Source organism: Pangasianodon hypophthalmus, chromosome 3 (genome assembly GCF_027358585.1).
Source record: "Pangasianodon hypophthalmus isolate fPanHyp1 chromosome 3, fPanHyp1.pri, whole genome shotgun sequence".
Lineage (NCBI taxonomy): Eukaryota > Metazoa > Chordata > Actinopteri > Siluriformes > Pangasiidae > Pangasianodon > Pangasianodon hypophthalmus.
The window spans coordinates 15,362,627-15,383,352 of record NC_069712.1 but is presented as its reverse complement, the minus strand read 5'-3'; the positions used below and the strand labels follow the sequence as shown (position 1 = coordinate 15,383,352).

General features: G+C 38.1%; 2 protein-coding genes across 3 annotated transcripts; one reads left to right on the top strand and one right to left on the bottom strand.

Annotated features, from left to right (window-relative positions):
• Window positions 1–1,985: 1,985 nt before the first annotated feature.
• polr1c (RNA polymerase I and III subunit C) lies at window positions 1,986–6,876 on the bottom strand. Its single transcript, XM_026945712.2, has 9 exons — window positions 6,749–6,876; window positions 6,462–6,533; window positions 6,266–6,373; window positions 5,223–5,355; window positions 4,852–4,971; window positions 4,297–4,449; window positions 2,907–3,056; window positions 2,651–2,767; window positions 1,986–2,549 (listed from the first exon to the last, which is right to left on the bottom strand). Exons 1-9 carry the CDS (start codon window positions 6,818–6,820, stop codon window positions 2,428–2,430), a joined length of 1,047 nt encoding a protein of 348 aa, XP_026801513.1. The 5' UTR covers window positions 6,821–6,876; the 3' UTR covers window positions 1,986–2,427.
• Window positions 6,877–6,978: 102 nt separating this feature from the next.
• Window positions 6,979–20,530, top strand: pcgf6 (polycomb group ring finger 6). Of its 2 annotated transcripts, XR_008301490.1 has the most exons (14): window positions 6,979–7,406; window positions 9,169–9,268; window positions 9,542–9,638; window positions 10,012–10,067; window positions 10,175–10,234; window positions 10,409–10,523; window positions 10,737–10,764; window positions 10,845–10,943; window positions 12,678–12,764; window positions 12,886–12,978; window positions 16,092–16,268; window positions 17,112–17,180; window positions 17,329–17,506; window positions 18,091–20,530. XR_008301490.1 is itself a non-coding variant. In XM_026945723.3 (10 exons), the coding sequence occupies exons 1-10, from the start codon at window positions 7,305–7,307 to the stop codon at window positions 12,931–12,933; spliced, it is 792 nt and encodes a 263-aa protein (XP_026801524.1). In that variant the 5' UTR covers window positions 6,983–7,304; the 3' UTR covers window positions 12,934–13,323. The 2 variants fall into 2 exon arrangements, 1 of the variants encoding a protein (XP_026801524.1); XM_026945723.3 differs by lacking the exons at window positions 16,092–16,268; window positions 17,112–17,180; window positions 17,329–17,506; window positions 18,091–20,530 and having other exon boundaries at window positions 6,983–7,406; window positions 12,886–13,323.
• The last annotated feature ends 196 nt before the right edge of the window (window positions 20,531–20,726 follow it).

Here is a 20,726-nt window from a genome sequence, read left to right as displayed (position 1 = left end):
GTCGCTTTAGAGTACCAAGAGGTAGGAGTAAAAAAATTAAAGACTCCTTTGTGGCTGTGGCCATTGTTATTGAATTCTACTTGCTCTAATGACAGATAATTTATTTGGTGATCTTATTTTATGTAACTTGCAGTTTTATGTTTGTATTGTAGGTATTATGTCTTTGTACTGTATTTGTTTTTATTAATACTATAATTTTGTAGTGATGTGGTTATGGCGTGGCACTTGGCTGCAAAAATAGTTTCCCCTAGAGGGACAATAAATTTGAAGTCGAGTCGAGTCGAAGCCTAACACACTAAAGGCTGAATTTTGTAATCAATTAATTGACTAAACAAGTACTAATTTAAATAGAAAAGGAGAGATTATTAATATTAATTTAGTCATTTTGGAGTATGTATTCATATTCAAGACTGCAAACATGGTCTCATTCCTGAACATCACCAATTCCTCTAAAGAAAGGAAAAAATAAAACCACAGGGCACACAGGGTAAACTACCAGATAAAGCCAAGTCTGTGTGGCTCAGCACGCTTTGCCAACCTCTGCTACCTGAGATTCTCAGTTCTCAGTTCAGTGCCCAAACTGAGTCACACTGGCACTACATAATTTAGTCCATCTGCTACAATTACACAATTTAGCATCAAGTAAATGGTATAATATGAGTAAACATTATATTCCCTCAAAATCTAATTAATCTAATTGGGAAAAAAACAGTCTTAAATGTTTATACTGAGTAAATCTGATTTAAATATACTGATTTAAAAAAAAAAAAAAGAATGAATATATTATCTCTGATATATTTATCAGAGGGCTTCTATTACAGTCCTGGAGACTCACTGGCTTTACCTGCTCCCAGTACATCTATTCATTAGCTGATCTTTCAGCTCCTCATGAGCTGGATCAGGTGTATTAGAGCTTGAGTTGTGTGCTTTGCAAAGACTTCACATTACAGAAATGAACAAGTGTTGATCAAATGGGTAACTCAGAAGCCACAGTTCCACTTGTATGCTCTGTAAAGTCCAAGTACGAAAACAGTAAAACTGCTTAATAACACAACTTTGTAACAGACAGATGCACATACATACCCCTAGAAATAATAGTTGTATTCGTGAGTAATCAGTACCCTTTAAAAAGTAGTTTCAGCATGAGCGGAGCTAAGGAGTGGCCAATGCCACCCTAGCATGAAGCAAAACCTCAATAAACAGCCTTCGTACCAATGTCATACAATGTTAAATTGAACAAGAATGTTAGACCTCAGTGTATGAATAATAAAGCAACACCCACATCATCATTTCCTGGAAATCTGAAAGTTGATTTCATCATTGTCCAATGGCAAGGAATGTCAGCAAGTGTAATGTTTATTGTTACATGTAAAGTTTAGCTAGCTAATACAGAAGTGAACAATTCCCTGGCTTCACTGCCCAGAACAAACAATTCTTTTTAATGCTAACAATATTCATCATATTGAGGATTTCGTCAGTTAGTCATAAGCTACCATTAGCTAATGATATGAAGTACGCTAATGGTACCAAATTAATAGGACGTAGCCTAATGTTATGTTAGCCAGGGGTTTTTGTAGCCAACAAATGTTGCTGAGGTGTGTGTATATTTATGTGTGTAGGGGATCTTACTCAAGCCATACACAAATATGGGTAGTCAAATGTCATTTTCTATGGATGCAGATTTATATTTTGCCCCACCCTAGCTTGCCACCCCATAAAGTTTTTGGTTCTAACCTGGCCACCCCTGTGTGTTTAACTGCTTTCAGTGGAGAAATGGTTACATTTCACTGAAATACATTTTGGAGCAGTTTTTGGAACAAAAAAAATCAAAACTCTCCAACTATATAAACAAATGAAGTATTTGTAGAAAGTAGAATTTGTAGCTTTGTAGAAAATAAGAAATCAGATGAGCCGCAAGGCAAGACAACACACACAACAATACAAAACAAAAACACATTTCAAAGGGAGAACAAGGAGTACCAGAGTGACATTTTGTCAATAAATTTAATACAAACAATGTACAATGTTTCACGTCAAACAAAATTTATGGAGAAATATGAACACTGGGCTTGACCAGACCATTGATGCCTTTGTCTAGACATGGGCATGTGCCAAAAATAAAGCTTAAGCTCACAGTCATTCATCAGGACCAGCCAAGCAATGCCTACGTTGAGCAAAGCAGATGTTTTAAGAATGAGAATATAACACTAGCTCTTGTAGCCATGTCCATTTAGCTTAACACTATAATCTTAGTTGATAAGGATCTAATGTCATCCAGGCTTCCTGTAGGACTCAAGGCTTTTATAATTAGGGAAGAAAACACTCCCTAATCATGCACTGCTTCAGCTATCCAATCCTACAACACTTTCAAGGTCGTGAGGTCCTGTTAATGTTGCCTTCAGTACATGTGGTCCAACATCCTTCTGGCTATTCCATTTCAGTCACTGAGTCAAGCTCAGTCAGAAATTTCTGGCACTTTGCAATGAGTACATTAATTGCCTCACTGACCAAGACATCAGGTGGTAAAATTCCAGTAGACTCCACTGAGACTGAAAGAGAGAGACAAGAAGAACATTAGCCAGTGACCTCATCCTGCTGTAGTTGGAAGAACAATCACTGCTGTATAAGCTTTCATGCTTCAAATACATACATATGAAATGGTCCCGCACTCTTCCAAGTTTGACCAAGTTCTTTAGGTCGTCATGCCTAAGCACTTCTCTGCTGCACGTATCCAGACGACTGTTGACCACCTTAGCCACTTGCTTTCCTTGAGTGAAATTTTGTATAAAAAAAAAATCTATGAGAACATATCTGTCTGAAAAAGTGTTTAGTGCTTTACTGAGGCTGTGAATAATCTGGCAGAGAGAGAGAGAGATAGAGAGAGAGACAGAGAGAGAGATTCATACCATCAACATCCTCCAATTCAATAACTCCAGGTGAGAAGCAGCGCTTTAATCTCTCAGCTTTTTCTCCTTCAATGGTCTGCAGTAATGTGATCTCAGGAAGTAGCCTATAACTAGCAGTGGCCACTGGGGAAAACTTTGCATGGTCCTTACCTACACAATGTAAAGAGGAGACAGCTAAGAATTTTTACATGCAACAATTCAGACAGAACTCAGCATTATAAAGGAACACTCCAACATTTTCAACCTATTCACCACCACCACCACATCTGTAGCATACATACTATTACCAAAAGCAATCACTTTGACATGTTTCCCTGTACTGAGAAAAGAAGGAAAACCTCACAGACTGGAAACTCACTTATAACAGAAGTCTAAAGACAGTTGAATTCTCAATAAACATATAAAAGGTACATTCTTAGGGCTTGCGATCTTTGGATGGTTAACTGTTTTCTTTTTAAACAGTGCTGCTTTGAACCTTTTCTGAAAAGAAAACTGTTATAGACCTCTACATAGAACCCTAAACAACTTTTTTTCTAAGACTGTGTTTAACATGAATTTAAGTCTACAAACTGTTAGAGTCTAATGAGATTTTGTCTTGTAAGCTCTTGTAAGGTAAAAGTAATTCCAGTTATTTACAGGGTCACTAAGATTTTGTGGTATCTGTGTGCAATCAGGCAGCAGCTGAACCACATCCATGTTTACTGAGAAGTACGGTGGTAACACACAATCAGAAATTCTTAACTGTGAAATAATCACATATCCGAAACGGTTGTTGATGTTCTTCTTTCGGCTGCTCCCATTAGGGGTCGCCACAGCAGATCATTGATCTGTATATTTTTATTTGGCACAGTTTTTACGCCGGATGCCCTTCCTGACACAACCCTCCCTATTTTTATCCAGGCTTGGGACCGGCACTGGGAGCGCACTGGGGTTGAACCTGGGCCGCAGTGGTGAGAGCGCCGTGGCCTAACCACCAGTCTTCCAGCAACCCACATATCTGAAAGCGTAAATTGTGCTAAATTTTTTAAATGCTTTTAAATGGACAAATTAATTAGGTGTTTAAAATAAATGTTCATTTTACAGAATGAATTCACTGCCCTTATACCGCTAATATGAGTGCGTTTCAGATACAGGCTATTGTGTTAAAATTCACAACAATCACATATACTACAGACTACTAGTTTGAAAACACTAGCATATTCCTTCAACATGTGGCTTTCTGGTTTATTTAAAGACAATTAGTATGATAAAGCTTCAGATTTCAAAGATCTAGAGTTTTATCTTCTGCTCTTCATAGATGAAATATATTCTTATGAACTGTACATAATGAATTTTTTTTTAATACTGTTATAGTAGATACATAAACTAACTAGAGCTCATATTTCTTCACCTATTCCTTTAACGCAGTGCATAACTATATCCAGCTCTTGTCCTGGCCGAAGCTGTGCCAAGAGGATGTCTCCATGCACAGGACCAATGTTAGCATCAGCAAACACATCAGCCTGATTTCCAATAGGTTCCCACTTCATGTCCCTTGAATACACTGAAAAATAACAAAAGAAAATTTTAGTTGCTTCATGAATCAACTTAACACACCGACCGAATATGACAATCAGGTGTCCAGCTCTGTGATCAAATCACATTAAAAATACAAACAATATACCAGGTTATTTTTCCAGGTATCTGCACATTTCATTACAAATCTTTTTCCTCCGTAATGATGACTGCATTTAAAAAAATATGGTGAGAACTGCCTCAAAATGAGGTGTCAAGTATAACCATAAAATAAATAGAAAACAAAATTATTAAATATAATGCAAGTACAATGTAAACTAAACATTACCTTAAAATTTACAAAAAGAATAACCGACTCCTGTATACACACATCATGCACAAATGCTCCAGTTATCTCTAAATCATAGGATATTAACACTCATCTACTTACCCATGTGATTGAGGTAGAGTTCCTTGGGGTCAGAGGCATCTTTAGATGCCCTGGGATTCCTTGTGCATTTGATCTTCAACTGAAGCTGAATTGTGTCAATTTCTGTGCCTTCCTCATCACCTAACAGAAAGGAACATACACAGCCATATTAAACAATATGCCTTATAGAATGCTTATCTTGTTTAAACAGAATATTAAAGTAATAAAGCACAAGAATGAAGCATTTAAATGGTATTCAAACTGACAAGCTTGTTGAGTGTGTTGACAGGACCATCAGTTTGACTGGAGAAAACTGGAAGTGATTTAGAGGGATATGACTTGTGTGTCTGGGTCTCTGTTTTACTTGAATATAACAAAAAGAAAACTCTTACCAGCATTTCTGTACTCAAAAAGACGAGGATCAGCTTTGATGGGTACCAAGCCAAGCCTATGTGCTAGGATCTCATCTTGAATTATAGATGTATTGTTGTAAATGAAAACCTTTTCAACAGCCATAGTTGGGACCTAAATGCGGAAAACAGGATAAAATCAGAATCTCTTTGCCGAATGTACACGACTTAGCAAATCAGCACACAAACATTGATCATACAAATGCAACAATGTAACACACATCACATATATAGTAGATACACTATATGGCCAAAAGTTTGTGGACACCTGACCAATCACTCACATATATGCATGTTGAACATCCCATTCCTGATTTAGTCCTCTTTCGCTGTTATAATAACCTCCACTCTTCTGGGAAGGCTATCTACTAGATTTTGGAGTGTGGCTTTGGGGAGTTGTGTCCATTCAGCCACAAGAGCATTAGTGAGGTCAGAGAGAGATGTTGGGCGAGGGGGGCTGGCAGGTAGTTGACTTTCTAATTCATACAGTGGAGTTCAGTGGGGTTCAGTGGGGTTGAGGTCAGGGCTCTGTGCAGGACACTCGAGTCCTTCCACTCCAATCTTGGCAAATCATATCCACATGGACCTCACTTTGTGCACAGGTGAATAGTCATGCTGGAGTTCCAGTGAAGGGAAATCTTAATGCTACAGCACACAAAGACATCCTATACAATTGTGTCCTTCCAACTTTATGGCAACAGTTTGTGGAAGGCCCACATATGCGTGTGATGATCAGGTGTCTACATACATTTAGCCATATAGTGTATAAATCTGTGCAATTCATTAATGCAATTTAGCAAGGTTTCAGCATCATAGTGCAACTGGATGAACGCAACACAATAAATGAGAGATGAAATGAAATTGTGATGATGAGTAAAATAAGGACTTAAACATTGTTTTAAAAACGGCAGCTTCAAGTCACTTTGCACAAATATTCACCATGTTCACAGTCTGTCTTTATGAAAGTGTACAAGGTTAAGGAAATGCTTTTGGATAACAGAGATAGTGACTGATTAATGGCATACCTCAGCTAGTAATATCCGCCTGAAAGCGTTGGCAATGGCAGCGTCTATTCCCACCATATCAAACTCCAGCGTGTTCTCATCCATATGAACAACATCGAGCCTGAAATTCTGTTATAGCACAGTATGAAAAAGCATAGCATTTGCAAAAGATCAGACCTATATGGCCAAAGTAAGAGCAGCTAAACGCTTAGAGTACCTTTTTGAACTTCTTGAGGTCCCATGAGTCATCATAACCAGGATAATTACCAGGAAAATTTGTAGAATGAACCTGTGTAAAATTAGATCTACATTACAGATCAACCACATTAAAAACTTTACCAATTCACACGTACAATAAACACTTATCTAATACACATGGTGTAGCTCCTGTCAGTGTCAATGTAAACAGACATCAGTAGACATCCACACAGGAAAGTGTGTTTATTATTAGCGTATATTCTTCACTTTATTATAAATCTGATAACGAATTGATGTTATACATACATTTCTTACGCCAAATTCGCCCAAAATCACTCTGTCACGGATCTCATCCACGTTGCTCATAGGCACCGCCATTTTGCCCGCTTTCCTCCTCCAGCCCCACCTCCTACTGTAGACTTCCGTGTTCAAAACTGTGTTTACATTTCAAAATAAAATGCCCTTAAGCCTTTCCAGCGCCTTATTCAGTGTGAATGACAAAGACAAAATTGAAGTTTGTATGTAATATACCATAAATAATTATGTGTGGCATTTCAACGTTGTTGTGGTTGTTGTTTAAGTTAAAAAGCATTTTTGTGTTGACTTTTATTGTGTGTAAACCCGCACGCGGCATCTCGGTGTTGTTATTGTCGCGCGCAAAGCTTGACTCGCGGGATTTAATGTTGTAGCAACCGGCTGTGAGGAGAAATGCTGTTAAAGTTCATTTATTTACTGTAACACGGTTTAAACGTCTCAGTTTCGCTGGAAAACAAGACCCAAAGCAGGATATGGTTATGTTCATCTGAAAAGAACAGAATATTTAAGAAAAAATATATATATATTTAAAAAATAACGACGAAGAATGGACGACAGCCGTGAGGGAAAGGAAAGTTTGGGCGAGGGCTCGTGCAGTGGCGCTGACGCTCAGGAGGAAGCTCCGGGGAGCAACATCACCTGTGCAGAGGTACACCTTCAACATTCACCTGTTAACAAGTGATAAAAGTTTTTTTTTAAATATTATTATTTTTATTATTAAAAATAGGTTTGTTTTGTTAGGTGTTCAGACACCTGTCAGTAGCACGGAAATGTTCACTCTTCTTTCTTCTCACATCTTGGGCAGCAAAAGTTTATACATTCTACCACAGCGCTGTTGAATTCTTTAATCTGATTGGTCAGAAGGTGTGGATTAATTTTGTAAAACAGCACGGCTCTGACAGTAGTCCCGGTTGTAAGGCAAATCACAGGTTTATATTAATGCGCTCACTTCAATGCTTCACTGTTTCTATAGCAACAGCTCATTTACAGGGACCTGCATGGAGAGAGATGTCTATCTAAGGCTAGTAATAAACAGACTAAAGAACTTCGTTATTCAACAAAGCAAAACATTATTGTTAATATGGTGAAGCTTTCTGTGAAGAGACATTTATTTAACATTTACAGAAGGAATCTCAGGTATCAGGGCTTTCTAACAGTGTGTAAGTTTTTTTAGCATGGGAGAGTCTTCAGGATGGAGGATTTTGTGCATTCCAGTTTCTCTGTACCGTGACATGCTGCATATTTATGGGCTTTTTAACTTCAAGAGAGAAACAAAAGAGAGGCTGATGAGGGAATGACTATAACGTAAGTGATCATGGGAAATTGTCTCGCAGATGTGCCACAGCACATTCCTTAATAAATTACAAATTGTTATTGTCTTGACAAATCACAAGGGAAAAAGCACGATTCGACCGACAACGTTGTGGATTATTTTCCTTTGTACAACAGTTAGTTCTGGTTCAATAATTTGATTGGTCAAGCGGCATTCCATAAGTGCTGATGTTTAGTATAACAGCTCTGGGAGATTTCACTGTTTGTATCACTCTGCCTGTCTGTGTTCCCTACATTAAATACCAATTCTGGCAATAGTTCATTATAATGTAATTGTTACTACACTTACTATGGGCTGTCAGTCAGTCTGTGCTTGCATGGCAACACATGGCAACACATGGCAACACATGGCAACACATGGCAACACATGGCAACACATGGCAGTCGTGGCCTAATGGATAGAGAGTCGGACTTGCAACCCAAAGGTGAACCTGAAGGTTGTGGGTTCGAGTCTCAGGTCCAGCAGGGATTGTAGGTGGGGGAGTGAATGACCAGCGCTCTCTTCCACCCTTAATACCACGACTGAGGTGAGACCCTTGAGCAAGGCACCGAACCCCCACCTGCTCCCTAAAAAGGCTGCCCACTGCTCTGGGTATGTGTTCACGGTGTGTGTGTGTTCACTACTGTGTGTGTGCACTTGGATGGGTTAAATGCAGAGCACAAATTCCGAGTACAGGTCACCATACTTGGCCACAAGTCACTTCACTTCACTTCACTTCACAATGCTCTATCCAGCTGTGGCCTCTTTGGGAACTATTTTACTGATGGAGCAAAAATAATCAAAATATTTGGCCATACTGTGTCTGAAATGTCAGTTACTCAATACTAATTTTTTTATAGATTTATATTTTATAGAACTGTTGTATAAAATGAACATCAAACTCACAACCATGCTGTTTTACTGAATATCAACATGGCAGTGATTACCTGCAGCGTCATGGCCTTTCACCGTGCTCATATTCAGTATAACACTCTTGCTCATGCAGTATTGCTTAAATAACATGCTATAGCATGCCACATCATGTTTTGTTCCTTACTTATCTTAACATTTATGTTGTTTTTTTTTTCTTGTCTTGAAGCATTCACTGCCACTGAGGGAGCTGTATCCTTATATTCGTTGTGGTCTCTGCAATGGCTTCTTCATCGATGCCACCACCATCACTGAATGCCTTCATACATGTAAGTCTGACACTTGACACTAACTGAATAGATCAGGGTTCTCCAAATCCAGTTCATGAAGGTTGAAGTCCAGCTTAGGGTGATTTCCTCACCCAATGACCTCGCCAGTTATTTGTGAGCACAGTAGGTGTGATGAAGGAGGGTCATCACAAATCTGGCCATCCAGGAATTGAAATGAACAACCCCTGACATAGTTAATGTACACATCCATTTTGTTTTTGGCTAGAGGGTCACTTCTGCAAACACATCACTGTCTTCTTTTGTTATTTACAGTCTGTAAAAGTTGCATTGTCAAGCACTTCTTCTGCAGCAACAGGTGTCCCAACTGTAGCATCGTCGTTCATCAAACACAACCACTATACAATATAAGGTATTACTATCTTGTGTTAGCGTTTTTGTCTCTTTCTTTGTTCTTCATGGTAGTTTGAAGTTACTGTAGGAGTTCATACATATAGTTTAAACTTTTACAAGACTGACATGAAATGAAGCAAGTGCGAGAAGTCTTGCTGGCAGCAGGCAGAATCTCATGTGATCAAAATATATTTTTCACTGTTCTCTGATCAAAAGGAAACCCGTGAGATTTTGTTGTTATGGTCACGACAATCCTTTGGGTGTAAATTATGCTGCTATCTTGGAACAATGGTGGACTCGCCCATGTTATTCCACATGGTTGATTTTCCAGCATGTACATGTAGCCACTGTTGATCTGCATTTATTGTCTAATCTGTCTGTTTATTTCACAGACCTGACAGGCAGTTACAAGATATTGTTTATAAGATGGTCCCATGTTTGGAGGACGGTGAGATGTTATTTTACTTTACATGTCTGGCAGCCTATTCTTTTATGTCCCAAAATGATTCATTTTGCTTGTTGTTTTTCTTGAATTGTCTTTGGTCTCCATTCAAGTGGAGAGGGCACGAATGTGTGCGTTTTACAAAGAGAGAGGACTGCCAATCCCAAAACCAGGTGTGCTCATTTTACTGCCGCTGTATATTTCTAATGACATCCACCACCTATGTATATGATTCAGAGTGTTTAGATTTGAGATGGTGGTCTCTCTCGACCCGCATTATGTCTCTTCTGTATTCTGAAATAATGCTCTAAAACACCCTTATGTCCCTTTTTCCTCTTTAATAACAGCTCTAAGTATGCTTCCAGTAAAGCTTCTGAAACAGAAACAGAGAGACCACATGCCACAGTCTGTTTTCACCATTCCTCCAGAGCTTGATGTGTCTCTAATGTTGGATTTTGTTGGGTGAGTGGTCTTGTTTTTCTGTGTCTGGGGCATGATGCTCTCACCTTTCAGCATAATTTATTATGAAGTTTGTAAATATGGATTTCACCACTAGATGGCGTTAAACTTCAGAAACAATTGAATAATGGCCAGTTGAAGTAAGTGTAAAGTACTGCCAAATATATTTCTCTATTTTAAGTATTTCTATGTGTTTATTACATCTTTGATTCACAGAGCTGAGGAGGGCATTGAGAATTATAAGGTATATTTACATTTATAATGGTACCTATGAGGCATTGTTCAGGTGGGTAATATTGATCTGATGAGGTTTTCTATGTGCAGCCTTTGGAGAGAAAGTATATCCGTGTCTCAGGTGAAGCTACTATTCGTCACGTGGAGCTCTTTATCAGAAGGAAAATGGAGTTGAGTCCAAATCTGAAGGTACAGCAAAATGTTGTCTAATTTATGGCATAATCAAGTGCCATAAATTTGCATGATCAAGTGTCAGGTTGCTTACAATTTGTGTATTTTGGGTGTGTGGCAATCTCTGCAGTTGTTAATGGTGGGCATGCACTATCTGGGTTTGAGATGGTAGTAGTCACATGACTGTGTACACACTAAACTGTAAAACTAACACACATCACTGTATTTTAAAATGTAAAATAAAAACGTATTTTATATTGTAAGTAAGCCCAGGAAAACAGTGTCATTTCTATTTTTGATCAAAAATAGTGGTTGAATGGGGGCTATAAGTTGTGAGGCACTGGCTTGGTGTAGAGCATAAAGTACATGAATGCGGTGCCAAAACCCACTTTGGGACAGTGCTGGTTCAGACGTACAGGTTCTGAGCTAATGACTGGAATATTGAAAGTTCAAATCCCAGGACTGCCAGAGAACCACTGGGGCCAATGAGCAACACACCTTTAACCCTCAGTGCTCAGCTGTATGCTTGCATTGTATTCTGTCTCACCTGTATACGTAAGTGCCTGGCAATTCAATAAATGCAACTGTAAAGCCTGAGTAAAAATGACCACTCTTGTAACCCTAAGGCCAGTTGCCTCTCGCAATATGTTTAGCATGATCTTAAATACCATAGTCTCTTCACCTTCTGTAAAAGTATTTATCTTAAACATGTGTGTAGTTTAGAGCAGATTAATGCAGCATTTAGTGCTCTCATTGTAAACAAACAAAGCAAACATTAACAGCTATTTTTGTTCATTTTAGACATGTCTTCAGAGCATTTTAATATGATTCGTTTTGTCAGTGGGAGGTTTTGGTTTCATAGCTCGATCATTTTGACAAATTGGAGAATGTTGTAACTGCTTTAGTTGTAAGGTCATTTGAATATCACTGTAAAAAAATTCCCTAACTGTTTCTATCCATCCCCATGTCACAGTCAATCCCAGCACTGTTATTTAATTAGGGTTCTCTTATCCAAGCTCCTGATAAGACATTGGTCTTTTGAATAAGTACGTCATGCTCAGCAAGTACAGTTGGTAGTTATAATTAATGCAGCTTTTTTACAGTGAAGAAAAGTGCACAGTTCATTATTCATATTCTTGTTTAATGGCATGCATCAGACCATAATGACTGCAGACTAAGAGTTAATGGTATTATGAGAATAAGTATAAGATATAAAATACCATGTAAAAAAAACTGCTGGTGGAGATCATGCGAACAGACTGGACTTTGGACTTTTCCTTAGTTAGCGTTTCAAACATGGATTAAAGTGTAATTCAGCTGAGTGTGGTAGCTTTCAGAATAATTGTTATGGTTGATAAGTATGGTTGAACATGCATGAAAAAGTGGTTTAAGGTAATTTCTTGACTCTCACTTACTGTCTTATGTGGCTAAAGCTAATCTGTCCCTAGAGAGAGAATTGAAAGCAAATGTTGTAAGGATAAATACAAGACAGAGAGAGAGAGAGAGAGAGTGAGAAAGGCAATGTGCCTGCAGTCTCTTGAGACATGAAATTGAAACCAAGAGAAAGAAGGCAATATGTCATTATTGAAACCGTATATGTTATTTAATATAGGTTAATCTGGGGCTTAACTTTAAAATTCATGTTTTAAGAGGAATAACCCAGATATAGCAATATATACCTCACTGGGCTTTGACCTCATTTTGCCTTGTAATAGACTGAAATGAAACTATCAGCTTCTCCTTCTCTGGCAGGTGGATGTTGTTTGTGGAGAGCATCTCTTAGAGCAGTGTCAGTCTTTAAGAGAAGTGCAAAGCACAATGGGAGAAAATGCCCTACAGGTGAGTATCAGTTAAAATCTGACTATGCAGGTAAATTAGCCTGTAACTATTCATATTTGAGTATAGTAATTGGAACTGTACAGCCAAATGACTACTTCCTTTTTCCTCCCCACAATCTAAGGATGGAATGCTGGTTTTACAGTTTGGACTTGTGCTGCCTACTCAGTGAACAGAAGACTGTGAATTATCTAACCTTCTATCCACAGGGAACAACGTAAGGGCTATTCTGTACTTTGTGAGAAACAAAAAAAAATCTTTTTCACTTATTGCTTCCTGTTGAAAATATTTCTCATTTGGTTAAAAATTAATACTCTTCCATGTTCTCAATTTTTATGGATTCTTTAATGCAGTTTTATAATTTATAGAAATAGTAAACTTTATGGAAAAAAAAGAGGTATACAGTATAAGAGACGCTGTAACGACAGTGAAAATGATCTGTGTCTTTTGTAATGATATACATCCAATGCATCTGTTTTCCACCCAATAAATATATATATTTGAATATTTGTGCTTTTGGCCAAAAAGATTTGGATTAAAAGTGCAAGAGTTTTTTTTTAAACCACAGCCTCTGGTGTGATTATTAGGACTTCTCTGCATCAAAATTAAAGTGACTGTTGTTGAGGAGCATTAAATTGTGCATGACACTCTTTTGTTCTTTGCCTCTTCTGAAAGTTCAGTGCTATAATGATTTAAAGTTTTGTGCTTTGAAAGCAATGTCTGTCAAGTTAAAGTGATAAGTGTGTCTCTCAGCCTTTAAGGTGCCTCTTAAGCTCACTGTTTGAAAAAAAGTGAATTGGAGGAGAAGCAAAAAGAGTCAGGGATAGAGGAATTAAATTGTGCATCTCATTTATTTTTATTAAAATGGGTTGCAATTATAATTCGAATTTCTGCATCATACTTTCTCTATTTCGTGTGTGTTTTAATTTGCCACATGCCCACTGTTTATGCCACTTTCGCTGTGAAGAAGATCTGGCTGAGCAATGGTGCAGTCCTTTATTTGCAATGATATCATTAGCACGCTGGTTATTCAGTTCTATAATTTATCTGTATGTGCACACGAAAAAATAAGCCACTTTCCCCGGGCCCCTGGCACCAGTTGAGACACCCATGAGCAGACTGATTTAATTTTGCTTGCAGGTGTTCAGTAGTAGGATAAATATAAAAATGTAGCTAAATGTAAATATGATGTAGTGCACATTAACCAATGTGACCTGGAAAACCCCTATAGTGGAACACTCTGGATCTGGAATTAGTCTCGCCCTTCTCGTCTGCGCCAAGTTCAGGACCATGGACAGAGCATGCATTCAGAACTCCACCATTGTTAAACTAATAAAAATACTGACCCTTTAAAGGGTCATGATGAGATTTCATTTTTTTAAATACTTGTTGCGTTCCCTTGCAATAGTTTTTGCGTCCTCTCGCAATAATATTAACATCTTCGTTTCCTCTGTAAAACCATTCTTGGATCCAACTCACTGATCAAACGTACACAGATTCCTCTACACCTTCCTGGATTATTCTTTCCACTGACAGTACGTCCATCTGTACCAGAGAAGCTGTGTGCACTACTGTAACTGATCACGAGTAAAACTGACTGCATCCTCAGTTCTTTCGTTTAAAAAGAAGTTTCAGAATGCGCTTTAGTGTTCATTCACTAATCACATAACCACGTGTACAAGCAATGACAACATAGCTCCATATTTTAATCCAGCTTCAAAGTAACATTCAGTAAGCGCATCGTGGTGGAAGACACTGCTGAGCGCGTTCCCATGGAGAGACTAAAGCAAGGGTTCCAGCGAGCGCAAAATTATTGCCAGGTAATGCTTTTTTTTTTTTTTTTTTTTTTTTTTTTTTTAAGAAAGCTAGTTTTAACCCTTTAGGGGCTCAATATAAAACTTCTGATACTGGGTTTAAAATCATGCGCGCGTGAGCGAGTGCGTCGACTCCGCCCCTGAATACCCTTATATGGTGGGACACAATTAATATAAGTAGCTCCAACGGCAAGTTAAGTAATTAGTCTACGAATGAATTTTATTAATCGGAAGTGATTTTCTTTTAAAATAACAAATGCAGCCAGGGATCCCTGTAATTAAGGCATGGATCAAACGTATTTCTTCCGTCCTTCTTAATTAACGTGATGACGTCTTTATAATTGGAATAATGTTCCTCTAAGGGAAAAGCTTCCAGGGTCATGTCTCTTAGCGCAGGTCTAAGTCCTAGAAGCTCATCCAGTTAAAATAGGCGTGGAGCCCATTGGGGGATGTTGTCTGTTAGCAACATGGCCACAGTGATAGGATTCCTTCTGCATCCGGCATCTGTTCTGCACCTAATCAGCAAGCAGTGAATAAATATTAGATAAATATTAGGTATCTACAGATCTAGATCTACATCTGCACACTGTGCGTGTGTGTGTGTGTATATATATATATATATATATATATATATATATGTATATATATATATGATTTTTTATATATAATATATATATTATACATATATATATAATTTTTTTTTTAATTATTTTCAACATTATACATTAATAGTGAAGTTAATATCTTAACTATGAAAGAACACGTATGGAATTATGTAGTAAACAAAAAAGTGCTAAACAACCCAGAATATGTTTTATATTTTAGATTGTCCAAAGTAGCTACATTTAGCATTGATGACAGCTTGGCACACTCATGGCATTCTCTCATCAGATTCATGAAGTAGTCACCTGGAATGGTTTTCAGTTCACAGGTGTGCCTTGCCAAGAGTTAATTTGTGACATTTCTTGCCTTCTTAATGTGCTTTAGGCCATCAGTTGTCTTGTGCAGAGGAAGGGTGGGTACGGAGCCAATAGACCTATTAGTGCTACTACAACTACTGTACAAATCCATATTATGGCAAGAAACACTCAGTTAAGTAAAGAGAAAAGAAAAGACAGTCCATCATTACTTTAAGAAATGAAGGTCAGTCAATCTGAAAAATCTTTCAAACTTTGAATGAATCCCCAAATGCAGTTGCCAAAACCATCAAACGCTATGATGAAACTGGCTCTCATGAGGACCGTCCCAGGAAAGGAAGCCCAAGAGCTACCCCTGCTGCAGAGGATAAGCTTTGTTAGATGTAGAGAAGGTGAACGGACGGTTCCTGAATGTGTGGTTCCCACTGTGAAGCATGGAGGAGGAGGTGTGATGGTGTGGGGGTGCTTTGCTGGTGACACTGTTGGTGACTTAGTCAAAATTGAGGGCACATTTAACCAGCATGGCTACCACAGCATTTTGCAGACATGCCATCCCATCTGGTTTGCATTTAGTGGGGCCATCATTTGTTTTCCAACAGGACGATGACCCCAAACACACCTCTAGGTTATGTAAGAGCTATTTGTCCAAGAAGAAGAGTGATGGAATGCTGCATCAGATGACCTGGCCTCCACAATCACCCGATCTAAATCCAACAGAGATGGACAAGAAGATGCAGCAAAATACAGCAAAACAACAGAAGTAACTTCGAGTGCAGGTCAGTCTGATCTGCAAACATGCAGCTAACTGCAATATCAATATCTAGCAAGTAGCTTTATAGAGCTACAGAGTTAATTTTGTGCCAGACATTTCAAATGAAACATTTTATGCATATCCATCTAATATCATATAGCCTTGCTCCTCACTCCCAGTCCTGCAGACCCACAATACTGCACAACAACTCTTAAAACACTAAAAATCATTTGAGATTATCAATGTTAAATTTCATCCATATTTGAGATTTACACGTCAAAGTGCCCTAAATGTATCTTAAGTTGTAATATGTATAAGAATGTAAATGTGTAAATATAAAAGTAAATAAATGATTAAAAGTATTGTATATTTTAAGTAAATGCTACAATACTTTCTTTACAAAGCGAAAAGTATTGCTCCAGCCTAGAAGGTTCAAGCAATTGTGTGTATAATCTCAGTGGATTGTCTTAACATTTGGTTTTTGCATTTATGAGTGTTACAACCTGCAACTGAAGTGAACTTAACTGCAATTTTTACCTTTTGGTTTTACACAGTGTGATGGTGCAAAATATTTTTTATTGTGACACAAAAGTAAATAAAAAAAAAATCAGACATTTGTTGGTGCTATAAGTATTCCTTTCCTTCTTGAATATTATACGATATTTTGTGTATATTTCTTACATATAATCCCACTTAGGTTAATTTTCGTTCCAGGTTGTAACAATATATTAAATGTCTAGATATATTATATGGCAAATGTCTAGATATATTATATGGCAATATACTAAACTTTGTTCTATTGGACAGTCTAATCACATTTGATGTGTTTCTAGTACACTTTATGTGTTGATTGGTTATTTTTGTTGAGGTATGTGTGCCAGCCCAGCAGGAGACTCCAGAGGGTAAAGGCTCATCAGCCCGACATGAACACACCATGGTAACTATTTAAAAAAAAACACTGACTGGATCATCTTTAATGTGTCATAATTAATTTGTCTGAAGTCAACTATGGGCAACGGTTTGTATACTTTGTCCCTAGATTAACTTGATTCCTCTAACTCTTACTCTCTCTCTCATTGCTATAGCGGCTCTCAGTGGGTGACTGAGAATACAGAAAACGTTGGTTTCCTGCAAGCTGTCCACCCACCTCATGCTCTAAAGAAAACTACACACCATTTGGCCTCGACCTTTCAGAACACACCTGGCACTCCGTTTGCAGACGAATATCAACACACCGAATACCAGGCCGTCTATGGTCCTAAGGTAGTATAAAACTCTGTATTATCACAAAATTGGAGCTACAGTAGTACTTACAATGATTTCCAGACTCCATTACATTTGGCAGAACTTCTTATCCAGAGCAAATTGCTCCTTGCTAGTAGAAGTAGATCAGAGCCTAAGAATACTATAAAACTAAAACTTCTTAGAGAGGAAGAAGCAGTACGAGTTGTTTTTTTTTCCGCAATTAGTGCTCATCTAAGTGCTTGGTGAAACACACATCTGGTTCAACTCAGGATGGACTTATGATAATTAAAATATTATAATTAAACTAGGATTATGTAATCGTTTAGCCAGTTATTCTACAATCAGCTCTTACTCCAGCCTTTGTGTCTAGTGCTGACTCTCTCTATTCTTACCACAACTACCCTGCCATTATTTTTTACCATTGGTTGGAAAATTGTACGTCACTTTGGATTGAAGCCTTCCTCCAAATGAAACTGTGCAGGGGATTGGGTCCCATGAATAGGGCCAAATGCGTTAATTACGTTCTCTATTATATTAAATTGTAGTCAGAATACTTGCAGTCAGTCTTTCATCACTCTGTTCCATAACTCTCTTTTCAACAGGTCAACACAGCTCTTTTCAGCTTTACTCTGTACCGACAGATCCACGGAACAGCTTAAAAGGTATTTCATCAGAACACAAAACAATAGTACAGCAGCACAGTACATAGTACTATAGATTCCAGCTTCATCGAGGGTGTTCATAACAGTCAACATATTCATGACATCATAACCTTCTATAACATCATATCCCAGCCCAATTATAAATGTGACATTACTAGAGGCTTACTCCTATATTTATATTTACTTCTATAACTTGCTGTGGTTTTCCTGGTAGCATCTAGCTAGTGCTATACAGCTACACAAATTATATAGCACAACACAATATGCACAAATAGTTAATCAATGGTATCTCACCATATGCTACGATTTCATCACTGACTATTGGAACTTCAAAACACTGAGTTCTTTTTTTTATACCTTATCCCCTGATGTAGGATGTAAAATATTTACACATAGCATATCATAGAATAAGTAGAAATTCAAGCAAAACTTTATTTCTTCTCCACAGCAGGTCTCCAGGTGCCAAATGTAAAAATTTGAATTCTCTTCTCAGATACAGTGGATATAAAAAGTGTACCACCCCCTGCCCCCCCTTTTTTGTGATTTTTCGTCATTTATAAAAATGACACAAAGACAAATCCATATAAATTATCCAAATAATAAATAATGCATATAAATATATCCAAAAATAATCATACCCACTGTATATTACAAAGAGTAATTCATGAAGCATTGGGACTGTTGGGAGACATCCATGCTCCACGCAAATTCTTTGGCCTCATCACATCAAGACAGTCAGTCTATTTGCAGAGAAGTACACACATCAAACACCAGAGCATCTTGTCCAGAGATCACGAGTTCACGACATCACAGCCATCCGTGTCCAAGAGAGCAAAATTTGCCATGCTCTCAGGGAAAGAGTGGCATGCTCTCTCTTCCTTATCAATCACAGCGACACTAGCGAATCATGGGCATCTGTAAGCTCATGTTTGTGAAAGTGGCTGATCACGCTTCCCTCCGAGTGTGTTACGCCACCCCCGACTTTGCATGAGCAGCAGTTCGAAAAGACGCTGACTTGGAGGAAGGACGTGATAGCCTTTGTCCTCCCTGGTTGTAGCTGTTGGTGGAGAAATCAGTGACGAAATAGGGAGAAAATCAGTGGGAAAAAATGATTAAACAAACAATGAGCAATTGAGCAGGGGTTTGTTTATGTTTGTTTTGTTTATTTTGTGTGTTAAATACTTATAGGTTTCCTCACCCACAACATACCTGGTTCAGCTCAGTAAGGGCTTTAAATTTATGAGAATTTACTCATGTATATTTATTAATTCATCACTTTCCTAGTCTTTTTAGAACATGCAGAATATGCCATTTCAACATATCTCTGTACCAACATACCCACAGACTTCCACAGGTGGACTTTAGAAATGGCAGAGATTTGAGTTTGGTGTGTGCCTCTAAGTGTGTCTTGCATGTTCTCTTCCTAAACCATATCCAGGAGTGACATTCTATGGAAAAAGGTAAGAGGCAATCGTGGCAACATAATATCGTGTAGAGACATTGATATCGTTATATCACACAAGCCTGCATACAGTGCTTGTTTAACTATAGTACCTAGTGCCAGCTGAGGAGGACAGCTCCCTAAAAGGCTGGGTTTCTTCTGAGCTTTCTCCATAAATGAATCTAAGTAAATGTAACATGGAGTTTTTCCTCACCACGGTTGCTCTTTTGGGATTAAGGCACTGGGCAAAGTATGGTAGCAAGTAAAATCAGATGCAGAATGCAATATTGCATTGCTTAACAATGTTTAGGTATAACATACGGTCATTTAATTTGTGTAGTACTGCATATAAACTGTACTGATCCTGTCCTGTTCTGCTCTCCGGACCTGCCTGATCCATCCTGATGCCCTACCTCTGGTTGGAGCTCTCGTCACTTGGAAACCATTCACTGCTGCTGAAGATGGCCCCCACACAGACAGCCAAAAGATACATAAGATTACTGTGGATGGTACCACTTAAAAACCATGAAGATGGCTTTGGACTTCAGTTGATACGAACACTTTTGCTACGATAGTTGCTATGATAGCTTTAGGACTGCAATTTGCCACGAACAGTTTTGCACTCAAGTCTCCATCAGTGAACAGTTGATAACTTCAACAAAATAGACTTCTTGCAAAAACTATAATGAATTTCCTGGTTACACAATTGCACTTATTGACCATGTAGTACACAGTTATAGAAGGGAAGTACTTAATCACAGTATTCACTGTCATGCAGATGAGGATGGGTTCCCTTTTGAGTCTGGTTTCTCTCAATGTTTCTTCCTCATATCATCTCAGGGAGTTTTATCTTGCCACTGTCACCTCTGACTTGCTCATTAGGGATAATTAAAATTTATTTCCTGGATTGCTGCATTGTGTCAATGTCCATTGTTAAAAATGCGCTATACAAATAAAATTGAATTCAACTAAATACTGCATATAAACTGTATTTTCCATCAAGTGATGTGTTGCTGATCTTTACTGCAAAGTTCCTGGGAATCTCCATAGCAAGTAATCTAACAGGTCACTTTCTAAGAAATCTGGACAGAGGACATAAGAACAGAGAATTTGTCCAAAGTTTGTCCACAGGACA

Bases quoted from the DNA above. Each gene is read 5' to 3' on its own strand.
- pcgf6 (XM_026945723.3), top strand. From the start codon at position 7,305: ATGGACGACAGCCGTGAGGGAAAGGAAAGTTTGGGCGAGGGCTCGTGC. The intron at 9,269-9,541 runs GTAAGTCTGACA...TGTTATTTACAG, and splicing joins CACTGAATGCCTTCATACAT to TCTGTAAAAGTTGCATTGTC. The intron at 10,068-10,174 runs GTGAGATGTTAT...TCTCCATTCAAG, and splicing joins GGTCCCATGTTTGGAGGACG to TGGAGAGGGCACGAATGTGT.
- polr1c (XM_026945712.2), bottom strand. From the start codon at position 6,820: ATGGCGGTGCCTATGAGCAACGTGGATGAGATCCGTGACAGAGTGATT. The intron at 6,534-6,748 runs GTATGTATAACA...AATTTTACACAG, and splicing joins GCGAATTTGGCGTAAGAAAT to GTTCATTCTACAAATTTTCC. The intron at 5,356-6,265 runs GTATGCCATTAA...TTCCGCATTTAG, and splicing joins GGCGGATATTACTAGCTGAG to GTCCCAACTATGGCTGTTGA.